Source organism: Larimichthys crocea, chromosome III (assembly GCF_000972845.2).
Source record: "Larimichthys crocea isolate SSNF chromosome III, L_crocea_2.0, whole genome shotgun sequence".
NCBI classification, from domain to species: Eukaryota; Metazoa; Chordata; class Actinopteri; family Sciaenidae; genus Larimichthys; species Larimichthys crocea.
This window is the reverse complement of record NC_040013.1, coordinates 24,238,966-24,251,900: the sequence shown is the minus strand read 5'-3', so window position 1 is coordinate 24,251,900 and position 12,935 is coordinate 24,238,966. Positions and strand designations below refer to the sequence as shown.

The window sequence follows — 12,935 nt, the reverse complement described above, 5'->3', positions numbered from 1 at the left end:
TTACTTCACAGGTTGTTTTTGTCTTCATCGCCTCACACAACGTGATGTTTTGAAGTCATTTTCAGGAAATTAGGCCAATAAGAGGCTCAGCACTTCTAGTCAGGCTGCTCTCTGGGGGATGTCCAGACTCTTCTCATTAAATCAATGAAATAGCTGTCGTCGTTAGCAGCGTTTGAAGCCTTGAGTCGATTGGTTGTCTGTATGGCGATCCAAGAGTCAGTCATGATCAAAAAGAACCCACGTATAAACACAAGCAATGACGTACATGTAAACACATATGATACAATTTGAAAAACACCAAGGGCCAAAAAATTTTTTAAAAAGTAGAAATCGCCCACCCATGATCACTCCCCCAGTCTTTCACTTCTCTCCTCCCTCCATCCTCCCACCCCTCCACTCCCCAGAGAGGCTCTCCGCAAAGGGTCGGACAGCAGTCCTCCATTGATGTTAGGATGTACGAACGTGAAGCCACTGCAGGCGAGCCCCGCCCACCCCTCGGCGGGAGACACTTCAAGAGGAATCCTCGATGAGCGAGCCTATTTTGGGTTGCCTTGCCTCGCACGGTCTTTCCCTTTCTTCTCTTTGTTTTCTTCTTGTCCTCCTTTGCTCTGCTCCCCTGAGGTGTTACCATTAACTGACCCTTCATATGTAAGCAGGGAGAAAAATAGAAAAACGCCAATGTTGGTTTTCAAAGAAAGACTGCATGCACCAGCCTTAAAATTTATAGATTCTTAGCTGCTCTTCTGTCTTTTTTGTTCTTCTTGTCCTTCTGTATTACTCTGGAGCTCTTTTTTTCTTCAGACCGCAGACTAAAAGTGTGGCATTGTGGGATAAAAGTGCATGTTTTGGTACCTGGTTTATGCTTTTGTGCCAACCTTTACTGGATGATTTAAGGGCAAAACATACCAACAGCATACAGTTGGGATCAAATCACATAGGCCTACTGTTGTCTTTGTAAAGTCATGTGTAGGTAGTAGAAGTTGCCATGGGCTAACAGGCTGCATTGCATCATAAAACGCCTGTCAACATCCATGCTCCAGAAAAATGATTTAATCAGATTCAATCATGGGACTGAAACATTCCCACTACACAGTACCTCTGTTGTATCCTACAGTTATGGCGACTGAAGATAGTGCAGTGTGTTCTTACCTCAAGTCAACCAGAACTAGTTCGGGTCTTTAAGGTGTTCTTCCATCATCGGTTCGACTGACTGGTGTGGAGCTTGTAGGCCTTGAAACAAAGCGATGATTGACATGTACGCCGGTTTAGCACCAGCAGTGATGTGGAAGTTATTGACTGTCATGATGAATGAAGAGGAAGCACAACCTGAAAGAATTTACCTGTCAGTCCACGTTCTTCCCCTCACCTATAGCCATGAGTTTTTGGTAGTGAGCAAAACACTCTGGACACAAGTGGCCGAAATGACTTTCCTTCATGGGGAGGGTGAGGGTAAAAAGGTATGACAAAAACCGGTGCTCCCTCATGGGGAAAAGGCATTTGAGTACTGCTCGGGTCGCTGTTGTCAGCCAAATTGCCTCCGCGAGTGACTCGCACAGGAGAGGAACAGCTTGACCATTGAGTGAGTGTTTTGACTGATTCAAAGTCACAGTGTCCTGAAAAAGCAGGAGGAAAAAGACTGAAGGAGCTCTTATTTTTTTTGCTCGAGTCACCACTCTTCCATCTCCACAGCCTCTGTTTCGTTTCTCCCGTCAGTTTTTACCTCTTTATGCTTGTGGCCTCCCGCGGCTGCAGTCGTTTCGTATAAAAACGGGACGCAATCAGTGGTTAATGGATTTACCAGGCTGCACAGATTCTCAGTGAGGTGCAGTGGAGTTGCTGAAGAAGAGAAAGACTGTGGGTTATGTTTCCTTCTCAGCTTCTTTCTCTCTCTCTGGAGTTTAGATAGTGGGTCAATAGAGACAGAGGCACGGCAGCCACCTTTTTCCTTTGCTAATCTGCCTATTCAGCAGCAGAGATAAAGCCAGGAATATCAGACAGAGAGGGAGGGTAAAAGGGAAAAGAAAAATACAGGTACTGTAAGATGTTGAAAGTCTTCCTTGGGTAAAAATAGAAAGAGCAGCATGAGAGAAAGTATTAAAGGGATGAGAAGTTCAATAAAGCGTCTGATACATTAAAAATACTTGAGGGAAAACAGGTAGAAGGTTGAAGATGTATCGGGAGGGAGAAGGAGATAAGGGATTGAAGAAGTTGTTGAATAAGTGGAAAACTAAAACCAGATTTGCATGTTGCTGCAGCAACACTGAGATGATAAGTCCTTACGGTTATGCTCTAATAAATCCACGCCGGCTTTCCTCAAAACAAACTGAGGAGTCGAAATGAAATAGAATAACTCTCATCTCTCCCCTTCCATTATTTTCTCACTTTAATCTTCTATTCTGAACTCTTCCTTCGTCTAAATATTTGCCTGAAAGTTGCCCAGAAATTGAATCTGATTGCCACTATATGAAGAAACAGATTCCATTTAAGCAAAATGAAATTTGAACGAAGCATTTTACTGATGCTTCTGACCTAAGACGGCATTTGTTTCTCATCTCCTGAGCCTTGCTTGTGTTTTTTATGAGCTGCTATGTTGACAGAGGGGCTTGACAAGCAACATAGGGTGTCCATCTGAACTTGAACCAGCGATGTTGCGGTTACTTCCATCCCTCGCACCTCCACCTTTTTTTCTCTTCTTTTATTTTATGGGCTTTCTGATGGAGTGAAGGCCAGTAACGGTGAGCATGACATGAAAGTTTTAGTTTCAGTAGAAGAAGAAGCAGATACCAAAGTGTCAAGGTGTAGCCCAATAACCTGTCAGTCTTTGTTAATATAGCAACTTTTCTACCTTGGCCAAACGTAAAAGCTTCTTTGTGGCTATTTTTTCAAAGCGTTGGCGTTTCCACAAACTGAACATGTGCATAACAACAGGTGGATGGAAAATATGTCTCCTCATCTGAATTGATCGTTTTTTTTGTTCCGTTCATCAGGTTCAGCTTTGTTTATTTCTGTCTTTGTTGCCTTCCTATTCACTCTACTGCCCTCCCTCCTCTCTCTCCCAGTCCTGACAAAGCATCTTCAGCCTTTTGCTGTATCATTCACACTTTGGCCATCTTCCTAAAGGAAGGAAGTTCAATTTAATATCCCTCCTCAAGAAATTGATTCTGGTCATTTGCATTAAAACATAAATGGACATAACTATAAAAAAAGATATAGCATGAAACACTTGGTTTAGTTAATGAATGTAGCCTTTCTTAGTTTTAAATATATATATTTGTTTTGGTTAAATTACATAAAACAAAGTATTAGCATATATAGTAGTATATGATAACTGTGTACAGTTGCAGTACAAATGTTGCTTAGTCAACCCTGATAACCCTACCTTCTGTCAACATTTGCATTAGGATAATGTATAGAACAACTTTTGAATATGAATATTTATTTTCACAATTTTAAAATTAATTTTGTGAATGGTTGGGCCATCGTAAAACACATTCCATTAAAACGTCAATGCATCAACACCAATGGAGTCATGTAGCCAACTAGATGGCTGTGCTGATCGGACTAATTACTACAAGCCAGTTGAGTTATAAGTACTTCAAGACTTTTATTTAAAGCGGTACTGTGTTTTAATGGTGCAAATGGAGAAATTCGTTGGTGTTTTAAATCTTTAAAAGTTAGCAAAGAAGATCACAGTTTAGATCGGCACTCATGATTGAGATTAAACAGACTAGGATGTGATTTTTTTTGGCCATATCGTCCACCTCAGTTTAACATGTAGAAATACAAAACAAAACATGAGACATATTAGTTTAAGTGCAGTTAGCATTGCTGCTGGGTGCATCTCAATGGTCCTGTTTTACAGTAGTTTGTTTCCCAGATTTACACGTTGGTATTACAGTTTGTATAAAAACACAGGTGATAACTTTGGGCATTATGGACTTTTTGGCAATATGCATGTTATAAAGATGGTTTTGGAGTTGGGGATGATGCATTTTCCATCTGCTTCTAGTCTTTGTTTTGAGCTAGGCTTAAGACATCCTGGACTTTACACACACAGACAAAATATGTATTTCTCTCCTCATTTAATAGTCTGTTAAGGGTATTTTCCCATATATTATACATCAATTTTCTATTCCTCTTCCCAAGCCTCCCTCAGACAGTCTCAGACTGTGACTACTGGCCTGTAAGCATCGCTATAGCACCAGTGTCCTTTTCTTTCTCTCTCTGCATCGACCTCCTCAAACCCTCCTCCTCGTGTCCCACTGTCTCCCTCTGGGTGTCTGACTGGATAGCTGCTTGACAGGAATCGGAGGGCAGCGCTCTGAAACTCAGCTCCATTGACCCGGAATAGATCTCCGATACTTTGATCCTCTCTGTCTTTGAAACCATCCACCCCACTGAGATGGACTCTCCTCCTTCATCTGTCTGCTTGTTGACTTTTAGTCAAATACTCAGTGGTATTTACTCTCGGGCAGCTCATGTATTTATTATGTGGACATAAAGATTTGATCATATCGAGCCACTGTTCTTACCGTATTTGTTGTTTTGCCTTTGTGTTTGGCGCTTGTCCTTTGCGGTAGAGTTTTGTCCCAAAACCTGCCATTTAAAAGAAAAAAGAAAAAAAAAACACAGCAGAAGCTGCTATTAAAATGATTGATGGACCAGTTTAAAAAACGTATGAGGACCAAGTGAGACAATTCAAGGTCTTACTGACAAATTTGATCAGATAAATTAAAAAATATATATATAAAAAAACGGGAAAGAAAAGTCAAGGCAAGGTCAGGACCCTGATGAGGACCATCGTATCATAGGTGTGCAGCTGTCTTTTAACGATGTAGCCACATAAATCACAACTTCAAAGCTACAGTGTGTTTACCACAAAGTATGTGCCTTGACTTTTTGGAGTTTTCTTTCCACTTTTTCGTCGTCCTCTTTGCCCAGATATAATTTAAAAAAAGAAATTTCAGGTAATTTGGAGATAGTTTTCATCCTGCATTCTTCAAACGAGCATAAAGAAAGGTTTTGCCAGACACTGCCATGTACTATTAATGAAAGGCACCCTAGTTAGTCAGGATCAAACCTGAATCATACACGGGAACATCAAAGCAGTCGTAGTTGTGCGTCATGTTTGCTGGTCTTTTAAAACCTGAAATCAGTGCCTCACAGATGCATAAATATTTGAATATCAATGTGCTACTGTTTGACTGACTTTGATTTTCCTTCGCCTCATGGAAAAAGAAGCTGCTGTGATATTTTCTGTTTACTATTATACTGGATCCTAAGCAGGCAACCATCCCTGGTGCCTTCATTGAGGGTGAGAAGCCAGGCTTTGATGTTTAGAGGGAGAGGAGGGCCTGGCTGTTGGGTTTGTCACCGGGTTAGTGAGAGGGCTCCTCCTGTCGCAGATGTTTTCCAGCTGCAGTTCCAGTTTTCCACATTAGACCTGTGCCAATGTGTCTTCCTGGGGAATTTCGTCTCTCGCTAATAACCCCATTTGTCTATCAGGATGAGGGGTGGGGTGTAAGAGGGGGTTAATGACGCGTCAACTCACCTGACAAAACAATCACATTAACGCGGCCGGTCGCCACGGCAGCAAATGAGCACTTGCACTCACCTGCAGCATGATTTGATTACTTTTGACCAATTTAATTTCGCAAATGGAGATGTGTGTGTTCACCCAGAAAAATCAACACAATTATTATGGCAATTTGTCAAAGGTGAAAGTTATTTTGAAGAGAGAATATTCTGATGTCACATTAGAAACGAATTAGTATCTTTCTTTGTACTTGAACTTTTCCCAGTCTTTGTGTTCCCTCTTTGGGTGGCTCGCTGTGGTTTGAGATCACCATGTTCTGACAGATGGGTTATTGGTTTGAGGCTCCTTGTAGGTGATTTTAGCAATGTGAGATATCTGGTGGCATAGCATCTGTCTTGGCCTCGAGTCTTTCTCATAAAAGGAATCTGTTTACAGACAGCTGTCTGTTTGATTACAGAAGATTAAGTTAGATCTTGTCTGAAATGTCATTTCCTTCTTTGATATGACCCCAGTCTTTTTTCCTTTTTGTCACCTGTCAATCATTTCATAAACTTCTTTTTCATTTGACTGGAGGAGATTTAATCACAAGCCCTTTATTTATTTATTTTTTTTTGTATTTATCAAACCTAGTTTTGATTATGTCATAAATCTACATAGAAAGAAAGTATGGGTTATGTACTGTATAACAGAAAACAAACATAATACGACAAAAGTAAGTTTATATTTTCTAACGCAATAAAACTACCAGTTCATAAAATGAAAGCTCAATTTTAGTGCTGCACGAATCCATTCATCTTCCATCACGCATTTGAATGAAGTTGTTTTCACAATTGTAGGGCTTTGATGAACATTTGTGAACAATCAATCAAGTCTGTATAAAACCACAGATAAAAGTGTGGCCATCACAATTTCCCAGAGCTGAAACTGACACATTAAAATGTCTTGTTTTGTTCATCCAGCACTCCAAAACTCAAAGATACTCTGTTACTGTCATGTGGGTAAAAAAAAAATAGTACATTGTCAAATAGGCATTGTGCATGAATTATTCTCTTAGCTTTTACCAATTATATTTTTTTCTATGCTTAAAGAAACTAGAAGCCGTAGCCAGAATTTTAAAAATACTGAACCAGAAGTTCAAGTCAGATTCAAGTTTTCCAAAAAAAACTTTTTTGGTTATTCTAAAAGTAGTCGTACATATAATATACTGAGTCTAAAGAATACTGGAATAAATCTATTAACTTCTTTTAGTTAGCATTTTAAAATGCAAACTGCTCCCATGGTTACTTAAATTAAAAAATAACACTCAGTATTGAAGTGGCATAGAAGTAAAGTGGCGACTGCACCAACTATTTCAGAGGTGTGTTTACTCCTGAAATAGACAGAAGTTCTGCAAATAAGCACTAATGACATTTGGACTAAATCATAAATCACAATAGCACCAAAAAGTTAAATCTAAAGGTATTGTCTCTGGTAGCCAAAACAAACACACACCTACAGAGCCATTGCCAAAGTGAAACAAACAGCAGTAATGAGCTGTATTCCAGCAAACCAGGTGCTGCTACCCAATCACCTTCTCTCCATCGTTTTGGATGGAGAGAGAGCACCGTTGTCTGCCATATCCGTCTGTGGCTTGCTGTGTCAGAACTTTGCAAAATATGTATGTGGACAGGTGTGTGCACACAGCTACCCACAGTCAGACACATTAAACCTGCAGGGTCACGTACACACACACACTTACAGGCACACACCGAGCAACTGTGTAATCGGCTTTCCCCTTTCCACCCACTAAAAAAAAAATAAAAATCCCAAGAATCACTTGAGTGTGAAATGCTGAAAACATCCTGCATCCAAATCATATCAAGAGCGCAGCAGATTCCCTCCACTGTTTGCCTGTTTTGTTTATTTGGCTCCTGCATGCAGGCAGATTGAGCTCTTGTCGTAATGACCATGCATTGTCAAGCCCACGGTTGTCGGGAGGGAAAGACAGGACGAGCTGCACTCGCAAGAGCTGCCATGACTCTAAATCCACATTAACAACAGCAGCTACTGCCACGGTAAAACAATGCTTCGAGGCATCTGATGCCTTGGTGCATCCGGCCTGCTCCCTGTAAGCCCTGCTGTGGTGGACGAGTCAAACATCAGATATAGAAGTTGTTTTGAAAGAGGTATGACATCTGGGTGGATGGTGAAAGAGACAGGATGGTGGGAGATTCGCTTCAGTAGCTTCAGCGTTAGACCACTTGTCTTCTGCTGAAACATGACAACACCGGCTTGAGAGATGTTGATAAAATGTTTCCTGGATGTCGTGCTGAGGTGTCTGCTGGTAGGATGATGTGTCTTCAACTGTCACGCTGTCCGAGGCTTTTGCTTGTTTGGTTGATGATGGTTTTCACTTCCATTTACTTCACTCTATTCTTTTCTGTGGCTCTAAAAAGATCAATAATAATTCTATTCACTTATTTTAGTTTCTTCGCATCAACTAGACAGCCAGAACTAGAAGAAACAAATTTGATTCACAACTACGATAAAATTATACTATCAAAGAGAATGTTTTAAGTAGTGTCTAGCTTACAGAGTCTTTTAGTGTTGTATATTTATGCATGTCATCACTGGTTTGGTGATTAATTCTACCAGTGAAGCACATCCCTCTCATTGAATATTGTAAAATGTACAGTAACATAAGTTCTTATACATAGACAACAAAAGGGGATCCAGAATAGAACCTTGTGGAACTCCACAATTTACCGCTAAGAAATACATATTCATATTGTGTAAATTCAGAAGAATTTTTAAACAGTTTTTCAACTAATATTTAACATATATGTTCATTGTGTCATATTTCTAAATCATACATTTATATACACATCAGGTAAGGAGGAGCAGGATGAGTAAGGATTATCTGTAACGATATTGAGACTTTAATGATATTATTAGTCACATCCACCCTGAATGATAATAGATCTAAAGCAGAGTGTTATATATTTCTCTCCTAACTCTCTTTTCTCTCTGGGCTTCTAGGTATTGCTATAGCCAGTGCTCTGGTGGATACATCACAACAGCGAGTGATGGATTTCAAAGAAAGAGGCCTGGGTCTGAAGCACCGCAAACACAACGTGCACCACCAAGGGACCTGTGTATGAAACGGATGCCCTCAATGAGGAAACAACATATCAGCTGTGTCCGCGGGGGAATTTCACTGGAGATATTCTCATTAACTTTAGAGAGAAGGACACATTGTATACAAAGGCGAAGCCTGCAAAATTGGATTTGAATGGTCTTTGATAGTGGCTTGGAAGGAGAGGAAATGTATCCACTGTCTCATCAACAGGCACTAAATCTGGGAAAAATGGTACTTGTGGTCTCTTTCTTGCCTGAATCAGATGGAAAACGTCTTCACCCACATGCTCCTTTTTCCCCTTTGTGTGTATATGTTGGTCCTGATGAGCCAGGAAAACAAACAATTGGAAACCTGAATGGCAGTTTTATGAGAATGTTTTACACCACAGCTTTGGTTAGAAATTTACAATGAGAGCTGGCAGACTTTTCCCACTTCCATGTGGCTGTACATCTCCAGGGCTCTACTCGTCTGTCTGTCTGTCATGCACTCTGCCACATTGACAGAGAAAAACACTTGTTTTACACCAATAAACCAAACTAAATGGCTTTGAGCTCCTGCGAGAGATATTGAACTGAAATTAACTGAGCTGAAATGAAGTCCTCCTGACTTACAAACTCAAGTCAGCCCCAGGAGCAACGCTGGAAAGAACAACATGGACCTAACTAGATCAATGAAAAACACTGCAGCGGGCGGTGTTCTGTGACAAGGATGTGCTTGAGGCGAAGGTCTCCTGGGAATTTTAAAGACTACTGCTGTTGAGATGTTGAAAAACCACATCTTGCTATGAACATCTGGATGCAACTATTGAAATGTGTTCTTTATGAAATACATGTATTTCTTGTTTTTTCCCTGCACCACCAACTGAAGTTCTACATTTTGATATCTGCTCAGGTCCTGTATAACAGAAAATGGCCCGTTATCTGTAGCTTTGGGCCTTATACACGTCTGTATGCACTATAAGTGAAATGCTTTACCAGTACATTAAGACCCTCTGTGGGATAATATTATGCAACTGATCATCCAAATGTAATGTTTATTCTGGGCTGCGATGTAACCTCAAGGTCGGTATCATCAAACACATACTACTGATGGTATTCATATGTCTATTAATTCATTTATTACTGTGAAGATACATTATACATCTTTTCACATGACCTCCAGTAAATGCCATACGTGTTTATTTGTGATACAAACTTTTATCTTCTTATGTAATATTTATTAATTATGCAAATTACCGTCAAACAATTTCGCAAGTTTTGCAAATGCACTAGGGATTTTTTTTTTAAATATAAAAAACTAAATAATTGGTTTTACACAGGAAGTCTGTGCAGTATTCTTTTTTTGTGCTTGTACCCTCAGAGTGTTTTCATTTCCAAATATGTTTTATGTGTTATTAAAAAGTTTTTTGCCCGTTTTAGCAATTTCTACCAATTGTGTTAAACCTTCATTAAATATTGTGAAGTCTTTTTTTTTTTACCTACTGCACATAGACAGCAGAGGTATGCACATGTATTGTCAACATATTGAGCCTGATTTGTTTTCAGCCAGGCATTTTGTTTTCATGTAATTTTGCACCAGTTTGTTGTTGAGACTTCTATTAACAAATGGCAGCTCACCACCATCATTTCTGTCCATATGAGCATAAATCTGTACATTTACAATTAAAACATTTTGATGCCTCTTCGTATGGTAATTTGACCCCTACGTACCGTGTGTGTATTCTTACCTCTGGTGTTGTGGGATGGTATTGATCGGTGTTCTCAGGATGTCAGGAGGGCCAGATGACAAGCTCAGCCAACACTCTATCATTCGATACCGCTGATAGAGTTACATAAAGACTGGATCAGCATGGACAAACAGAGAGCGCAACATATGTATGACATGAATAGTTAATTTACACTTTGCATAATAACAGGACAGTTACTAATTATTATCAAAAACATGCTGCGCCTCATTCAATTATGCCAATTAACTGAGCCTAAGAATGGTACTACTGGTCCATGACTTGGTCTTTCTGAACCACAATCAGTCATAAGCTACTGGTAGGATTACCACTAAATTAGGTTTGGATTCATGATCCCAACTGCTTGACCCCTGAATTGACCTCCTGACCTATCAATACAACCAGAGAAAATCTTCTTTGATTATGAAAAAACAAACTTAACCAGCACTATGCACTGTGGCCCCAATGTTACTCCTTTACCTTCCACTGGAAGCATTTCAGAACGGTGTTTGGTATATATTTAAAATATAGCTTGGAGTTTTACATTTTTGCCGTTTTACAAGCATATAAACTTGGCTCGTTTAGATGTGTTAACAGATGCCTTGTGCCTTTGTGTCTTATATCAGCAATTTCTAGTTGTGTGCTCAAAAAAATAAAACTATCCCTGTTTCCCCCATTCCTTACTTTATCTCCTCTATGCCTACTTGGTTAGAAATAAACTTTTCTTGGTTGTATATGTTTAAATAAAGTTACTAACAGATCAAATCCATCATTACATTTTAATCAAACTTAGTAATAATCAATTTAACTATCATAATAGAGAAAAAACAAGTAAATTTCGTGCTTCAGAGATGTGAGAAACAGCAGACCCAGCATGTGAGGATTGCAGTGCACGGTGACACTCCACCCATGTACCGAGGAACCATCCAAAGCAGCCGAATCCAAATCCAAGTCCAAGTCATGCTCCCCAAAAGATGAACCCTTTCCAGTTTGGACAAAACTCTTAAACTGTCGACTCCCAAGCCAAAACGCATTAATTCTCATTAGAAAAATTAAACATTTTGATTTTAATGAGCCCCTTTTTTCATCACACTGGATGCTTTCTCTGCTCAAACACAGGTTAAACTAGCAACACTTATTATAATAGCTGCATTGGATCCAGGTGTGCTTTCATGGTCCAGCTACAGTATGGTGCGCAGATATTCATACTTTTATGTGCAGTGGGACCTTGTTTACACTGCTGTGCCACATACCGATGTCGTTTATAGATACGCACATAAAAAAAATAAAAACCCAGATCAATCCAGTCTTTTTATGTCTGCATCGCTTCAAATAGCTGCTGTGCGCTTTTAAAATAGGCCGCACAGATTATGTCCTCCATCATGAAGGATTACGGCCGGATTGCTGAGGTGATCTCACGACACTGATCTCAAATTAGACACTTTTATGGAAATGTGAGACTATAACCAGCAGAACCGGCATACAGCAGCGGAGGATCTCGTGGCTGCGGCGCTCTGCTGTCTGGCTGCATTTCAAAATCCTTCACAGTCAGTGATGTAGTGGTAAATAAAAAGCTGGGTAAACACTGCTTTCATGTCAGTAATCATCTGCATATGTCTTCTGTTACCTTAAAATACCTTATCATCTCATAACCAATGTCACTCTGATACCGCTCAGATTTTCTTTTATTCAGCACAGAAGTGATTTAAAATAAACTGAACGTCTGACTATACACTTTTTGAAACCCATCCAAATTAAATGTGCTACACTGTGTTTTAACAACGGCATACATCTTTATTATTGAACACTATTTTCACACCTAGTTCTTCTGACTTCTGCCTTTAACTCACTTTGAAAATCTCGTTTGGAACTTCTGAACATTACCTAAGGTCAATGCTGCTACTGTCACCACCATTAGTGACCAGGAGGAGATAAGTGCTTCTTTTTTTATGCTCTTAGCTCACTGTATTTTCTTTTTTTTTCCCCCTCAAGATAAAAGACTGCAGTATTTAGCATTAAGTGGGCTGCTGGCATCTCCACTCTGTTCAATACCTGCATGTCAGAGGCAGCGGGAAATGGTGCACTTTTCCTTTTTATCCTGATCTAAGATGCTTAAAAACCAGTCCCGAGGATGAAAGGCGGGCTTGTGTTTTTAGTGTAAAGTCAATGGAAGAGGCTCAATACCTGAACACACAAATGACTGCAAACATACAAAGGGGCCGAGAAGAAAAGGATCCTGCCTTGTCAAATTAATGACATTCTGCCACCGTTAGATTGACGTTACATGGGGATTTTTTTGTAAACCCTTAACATCTGCTTTACTGTCATCAGCCTTGAGTAGAAAATGGAGACAAAGAGCCTTGTACATTTCTAACATGACGCCACATGTTCACATGTGCCGACACACCAATCCCATGTCCAATGAAGTCTGTTTGAGGCAAAGTTCACTGAGCATTTTGTGCCACATATTTTTGCCTTTGACTTCTGGGAGAAACCCTCGTTCACAAGCATGTCACAACGGCTCTCAGCATTAAGCATGTTTTCAATGCAAACTCTAT

At 39.9% G+C, this 12,935-nt stretch overlaps 1 protein-coding gene across 2 annotated transcripts in view; it reads left to right on the top strand.

Annotated features, from left to right (window-relative positions):
- The window catches only part of atrnl1a (attractin-like 1a), a 241,016-nt gene extending 230,683 nt beyond the window's left edge, over positions 1–10,333 (top strand). For both annotated transcript variants that reach the window (XM_019263833.2, XM_019263831.2), the window contains one exon: positions 8,555–10,333. In XM_019263833.2, coding sequence (XP_019119378.1) covers positions 8,555–8,676 — 122 coding nt within the window. In that variant the 3' untranslated portion in view covers positions 8,677–10,333. The remainder of the gene's footprint in view (positions 1–8,554) is intronic.
- Positions 10,334–12,935: the final 2,602 nt, after the last annotated feature.